Here is a 6,539-nt window from a genome sequence, read left to right on the forward strand (position 1 = left end):
TATATGAGAAATAACTTGGTTCTCCTTAATTAGCATATATAGTATATTCAGAGTAGTGGTTTTCAAACTTCAGTGTTTATAAGCAGCATTTGGCAGATTTGTGGAAAATACAAGTTCGGGACCCCACCTAGAGATCCAAATTTAGCAAGTCTGGGTGAAGCACAGGTATCTGCACTTTAACTAAATACCCTAGTGATCCTGATACAAGAAGCTTGTAGATCACATTCTTAGAAACTCTGGTTTGAAGGAGCAGATTCATTAACAGTGAAAACAGAATGACTTAGAAAAGTTGTTTTTACCTCTTAGGTCTTCAGTTTGCTCACCTATAAAGAAATGCATTACACTAAACAGTCTCCAAAATCCCTTCTAGTCCTAGGAGTCTATGATATAAAATAAATTCAGATTTTTAAAATGTAAGAGACTTGGACTGGTCACAAGTTCCCTATTAAGGATTAGAGATTATAGGCTTTCCACCCACCACCCATTGCCATTGAGTCATTTCCAGTTCATTGTTATGTTGTTGTTATGTGCCATCGAGTCGGCCCCGACTCATAGCGACCCCTCCTTGGGTTTCCGAGGCAGTATCACTACGGAAGTAGGATTGCCCAACCTTCCTTCCAAGGAGTGGCTGGTGGGTTTGAACTGCCAGCCTTCTGGTTAGCAGACAAGTGCTTTAGCCACTATGCTACCAGAGCTCCTATACGACAGAATAGAAGTGTCCCATAGTGTTTCCAAAGCTGTAAATCTTTACCAAAGCAGACTGTTTCATCTTTCATCCCACAGAGTGGCTGGTGGGTTTAAACTAACAACCTTTTGGTTAGCAGCTGAAGGTTTTAACCACCATGCCACCAGAGCTCCTTATAGGCTTACCACTATGTTTTAATTATTTACAGTGGTGGTTCTCCATCTTAATTGTCTGTTAGAATCACCTGAGGGAACTTTTGAAACTCCAAGTCTTCAGTCTATCTCCCAGTCCAATTAATCAAAATCTCTGGGTAAGGTAAAATCCATCCATCAGCACTCTTTAAAGCTCTCCGGGTAATTCCAATAGGCAGCCAGAGTTGGGAACCAATGCTTTAAATCCTCTTGGTAAGTTTTTTGAAATCTAGATTTTAAGAGTGGAATTGGCTTCCAAAAGAAAATCTGTCCTGAAATCCTATAATTCAAAAGAGGACACAAATACATTCTTTCTTTACAAACTTTGAAGCTCCCTTTGAAGAACAATAACCACTTACTTATCCAAGTTCCTACCTACTATCTCAACTATCCAGAGAACAGCTGAGAACTAGTTTTAGTTTTTTAAAAAAAAAAAAAAAAGCCAGATAACAAAATTATGTCCATTCTCTCAAACTCATACATGTTGCTCATAAAAATATGCTTTGCTCACTCACTAAATACCCATTCACTTTTACTTTTCATAAAATTCACTAAGTTTGGCTATCTGGTCTTCCAGTCAATGGACGATTACAAGCAGCAATTTAAAAGAGCTGAAGCTGGAGGAGCTTCCAAAGTCCCGAAGAAGACCAGAAAATAAGGACACACACAAAATCAAAGAACAGAGTAGTTTGAGACCTCTTTATAAAATGATAACTTCTTGTTGTTGTTGTTTGTCATCGAGTCAGCCCTAACTCATAGCGACCCCTCCTTGGGTTTCCGAGGCAGTATCACTACGGAAGTAGGATTGCCCAACCTTCCTTCCGAGGAGAAAATGATAACTAGCCTTAAGCAAATCAGTAGACCCCTGTGAGCATAACTATTCAAAATTATGACTCTGTGCTGGGGCAGAGACGAGCCTGAGACATCTTGTTATGCTTGAAAGTAAGGAAATGTCTAAAACTATGATGAGGACATGTCACAAGGACACAGAAGCTAGCTTGAAGGAGCTGCTACTGGTCAAATCTGGAACAATGAGCAGCAAAATTATTAAATAATGAATGATAAACCAATGGGAAAAAATAGGAATTCATGAGTCTGCACTGATAATTAAGGAAAAATGGAGAATCCTTGCTTGCAGGAGAATGCCAAGGTCTTATTCTAGAATTAGAAAATCACCATTTTGTGACCACCATAGTAAAGATTAGGCAAGAATTATCAAAGGATTCTAAATCTAGGAAGAAATTTTAATGAGGAGTAGGGTATTTGCATGGTCTTGAAGTGTCTCCCCACAGACTTCTTATTAGTAGCAAGCTAGAAAAAAGAATATTAATTATACAAGGGAGAAACTGGACAACCTTGACTATTGATCAAAATTAACAACACCAATGAATGACATCTGAATATTGTGTCCTTTCTGATATGACACCCTAGAAAGACACAGCATCATCTACTCAGTCTGGAGAGTAGAACTGGAAAGTAACCACAAAGAAACATCTGACATTCCTCCCTGTGCAGGGAGGTTACCTTGATATATGTGTATCGGATATATACAAATATATGTTGTTGTTGTTGTTGTTGTTGTTATTTGCCGTCGAGTCGGCCCCAACTCATAGCAACCCCTCCTTGGGTTTCCGAGGCAGTATCACTACGGAAGTAGGATTGCCCAACCATATGTACTGTATATAAATATGATGTTCACAAAACATCCAAATCATACAATGTCCTATTATACAGCAGTATTGTGGAGGTTAAACAATGCATACCTGTATACATATATATGTGTGTGTGTGTCTGTGTGTGTCATACAATTTGAGTACACACACACACACACACATATATATATATACATACATGTGTATAAAGAGAGAGAAAGAGACCAAGTGACAAAGCAACCAGGGTAAAATGATAATAAAGGAATCTGGTAAAGAGTAACTATGGTTTCCTTTGTACTGTTTTTAACGAGGAATGTTCTATTAAAGAAAAAAGAAGTGGAGGAGGATAACTATATTAATTTCAAAATGTCAATATTAAAGGAGGCTAAAGAGACATCACAATTAAAAGCAGTATCTGGTTGTAGACTAGATTCTGTAATGGAGGGGGGAATGTTATAAATTCTACTGGGCCAACTGATAAAACTGAAAGACAAATGGCAGATTAAAGTATTGTATCAATATTAAATTTACTGCGTTGGTTACTGTATGGTGGTTATGTAAGAGAACACCCCTATCTTAGGAAATTTACACTGAATTATTTAGGGCTAACGGGCCATAACGCATATACTTTACCCTTAAGTATTTGGCAACGTTGGACCACACAAACTTCCGCAGGGGGAGGGGGAGGGGCTTGCTTGGAAGGGCGCCCGGAGGCCCGGCAGCGTTAAGTTTGCGGTGCGACAGCAGCTGCAGCCAAGGCTGTGCTCTGCTGGGCCGCAGCCCCACCACCACCCTCAACAAAGGCCGCCAGTAGGTCTGTGCTTGAAGGGAAATGATGGGCTCTCCGCTCTGTCCCTCAGGCTTCCGATTCGACCAAGCTCACAGAAGCTGCTCCAAGAACAGGCACAAATTTGTCAAACGCCAGGCTGCAGGCACTACTCAGGGCGCTAATGGGAATTAGAGCTGCTTGTCCAGGGAGGTTACCTTGATATATGTGTATCGGATATATACAAATATATGTACTGTATATAAATATGATGTTCACAAAAGATCCAAATCATACAATGTCCTCTTACACAGTATTGTGGAGGTTAAGCAATGCATACCTGTGTGTATATATATATATGTGTTGTTGTTGTTGTTGTTACGTGCCTTCGAGTCAAACCCGACTCATAGCGACCCCTCCTTGGGTTTCTGAGGCAGTATCACTACGGAAGTAGGATTGCCCAACCTTCCTTCCGAATATATATATATATATATATATATATGCGTGTGTGTGTGTCGTACAATTTGAGTACACACATACATACATATATATATACATGTGTATGGAGAGAGAGAAAGAGACCAAGTGATAAAGCAACCAGGGTAAAATGATAAGTGAATCTGGTAAAGAGTATCTATGGTATCCTTTGTACTGTTTTTATTTTTGCAACTTCTCTGTAAGGTTGAAATGATTTCCAAATAAAAAGCATGACCCTAACTATATGACTCTATGACCATAAAACTTTAAAGTTTTCAGTACATTTTATTTAAGAAAGGAAGGATATGTGTGTGTACATTTTAGAAAAAGCTTGAATCAAAAAGCTTAAAATTTGAAGTCTTGATGTTTAAAAGATTAATCTTTGGTTCAGTTCAAAATTCATTTTTATGGAATCCTTCATTCTTCTAAATATGCTGAATGAATAAAATGTGATTGTGCAGTGCTGTCTCATTTTGCTAACAGCTCTTGGCAGAATGATATAAACAAATGATTCCATACATGCTTCTTTGGATGCTTTTACATCATTTTCCTAATCCTCATAACACATCTATGACAGAGACAAAAGTCTATCCCCACTTCATAGATGAAGAAGCTGAGACACAAAAAGACCAAGCCCACGCGGCAAAGGCTAGATCTTTCCAAGAGTAGTAGCTCTACCAGCTCTTTCAGGAAGGATTCCTAAGCACTTCCTTTCATGTACACATGAAGATGTTTACAGACAGCACATTCCACTGGTGAAAGACCTTCCTGTCATTCCTGAACTACCCACTGAGCTGCTTCCTGCTCACCAGCAGGGCTGTCTCTACGAGCCACAGACTGAGATGGTCATCAGATTGTGCCCTTCCTATACTCTGGAGTCCATGGGTGTTGCAAATGGTTAACAAACTTGGTTGCTAACCTAAAGGTTGGAGGTTTGAGTCCACTCAAAGGCTCCTCAAAAGCAAGGCCTAGGATCTACTTCCCAAAAATCAGCCATTGAAAACCACAGGCAGCATGGTTCTACTCGGACGTGCATAGGGTAGCCATGAGCTGAAGCTGGCTCAACGGCTCCTGACCTCTAGGCCAAAACTGAAGTTGTGGGATATTTTTGGCTGCTTCAAGTGATTTACAGGAGCTGTGGTGATGTAGTGGTTAAGGCATTTGGCTGCTAACCAAACTGTCAACAGTTCAAACCCACCAGCTGCTCCACAGAAGAAAGGTGAGGCAGTCTGCTTCTGTAAAGATTTACAGCCTTGGAAGCCCAATAGGGGTCTCTATGAGTCAGAATCAACTCAATGGCACTGAGTTTGGTTTTGTTTGGTCAAGTTTCTTGGTGCCAGGAAAAGCAGTGACAAAGGAATGGGATAAAAATTACTCAGTACCAATAGATAAGCCCTCCCCACCTTCCATACATACAACTTCTTGCTTCTTTCTCATCCCCATTCATTTTTGTCTACCTTCTCACAGTATCAAGAGCCATGGTGGCACAGTGGTTAAAGTGCTTGGCTGCTAACCAAAGGGTTAGTGGTTTGAACCCACCAAACATTCCACAGGAGAAAGATGTGACAGTGTGGTTTCATAAAGATTACAGTCTTGGAAACTCTATGGGGCAATTCCACTCTGTCCTAAAGAGTCACTACAAGTCAGAAGTGACTCAACGGCAACAGGTTTTTCACCCTATCACTGCCCTAAGATGTAATTTTAGCCAGCCTTCTCCAGCACACAGTGATGGCAGGCAGTTTGGTTGGAGCTGCAATGTTGCCTGCACTGATGGCACTGGTCAGCACACAATGCCTCGGGCCAACAACATAACCTCACCACTCACCGAAATCACTTGGGTCTCTCCAGGTTTGTCCAGGTTCTCAAACACAGCCTCTTGTTTGTCAGCTCGGACTTCAATGAGGTTTTGCTTGTAGTTAACGGTGAGGTTCCTCTCCTGAATGATCTCCAGCAAGGCATCTGCATACTTCTTCACTCCAAAAATTGCTCCAAGAGAAGTGTTAAAAATGATATTGGCTTTGGGTCGCTTCCCTGTCTGAGAAAAAAGGAGAGAAACAACAAACACTAAAGCATTACTCCAGCCACTTTAAAAAAAACACAAAAAAACCCTAGACAAGGGTTGGAGCTCTGGTGGCATAGTGCCTGAAGCATTTGACTGCTAACCAGATGATTAGTGGTTCAAACCCACCAGCCACTCTGCGGAAAGAAGACTGGGCAATCTACTTCCGTAAAGATTTATCATGTCAGAAACCCAAAGGGGGTCGCTATGAGTCAGAATCGACTTGATGGCAGTGAGTTTGCTTTTCAGTATTAGACAAGAATTAAATCTCTCAGAAGAATCCTTGCCAGATTTTTTCATCACTATAACCTTACTGAAGGAGCTCTGGTGGTATAGTGGTTAAGGTATTTGTCTGCTAACCAAAAGGTCAGTCGTTCGAACCCATTAGCTGCTCCATGAAAGAAAGATGAGGCAGTCTGCTTCCAGAAAGATTTATAGCGTTGGAAATCCAATAAGGGTCACTATGAGTCTGAATTGACTCGATGGCAGTAAGTTTGGTTTTTGGTGTGTGTGTGTATGTGTGTGTATATATATATATATGGGAGCTCTGGTAGCGTAGTGCCTAAGGCACTTGACTGCTAACCAGAAGGCTGGCAGTTCAAACCCACCAGCCACTCTTCCTCAGAAGGAAGGTTGGGCAATCTACTTCCATAGTGATACTGCCTCAGCAACCCAAGGAGGGGTTGCTATGAGTCGGGGCCAACTCGAT

The 6,539-nt window shown here is 41.0% G+C and overlaps 1 protein-coding gene across 1 annotated transcript in view; it reads right to left on the reverse strand.

Moving 5' to 3' along the window:
* The window catches only part of SQOR (sulfide quinone oxidoreductase), a 38,518-nt gene that overhangs the window by 20,965 nt on the left and 11,014 nt on the right, over positions 1 to 6,539 (reverse strand). Inside the window, exon 5 of the mRNA XM_007935218.2 lies at positions 5,597 to 5,806. Within this exon, the coding sequence (XP_007933409.1) occupies positions 5,597 to 5,806 (210 nt within the window). The remainder of the gene's footprint in view (positions 1 to 5,596; positions 5,807 to 6,539) is intronic.

Source organism: Orycteropus afer, unplaced genomic scaffold (assembly GCF_000298275.1).
Source record: "Orycteropus afer afer isolate SDZICR_OR568_19922 unplaced genomic scaffold, OryAfe1.0 scaffold00026, whole genome shotgun sequence".
In the NCBI taxonomy this organism is placed as follows: domain Eukaryota; kingdom Metazoa; phylum Chordata; class Mammalia; order Tubulidentata; family Orycteropodidae; genus Orycteropus; species Orycteropus afer.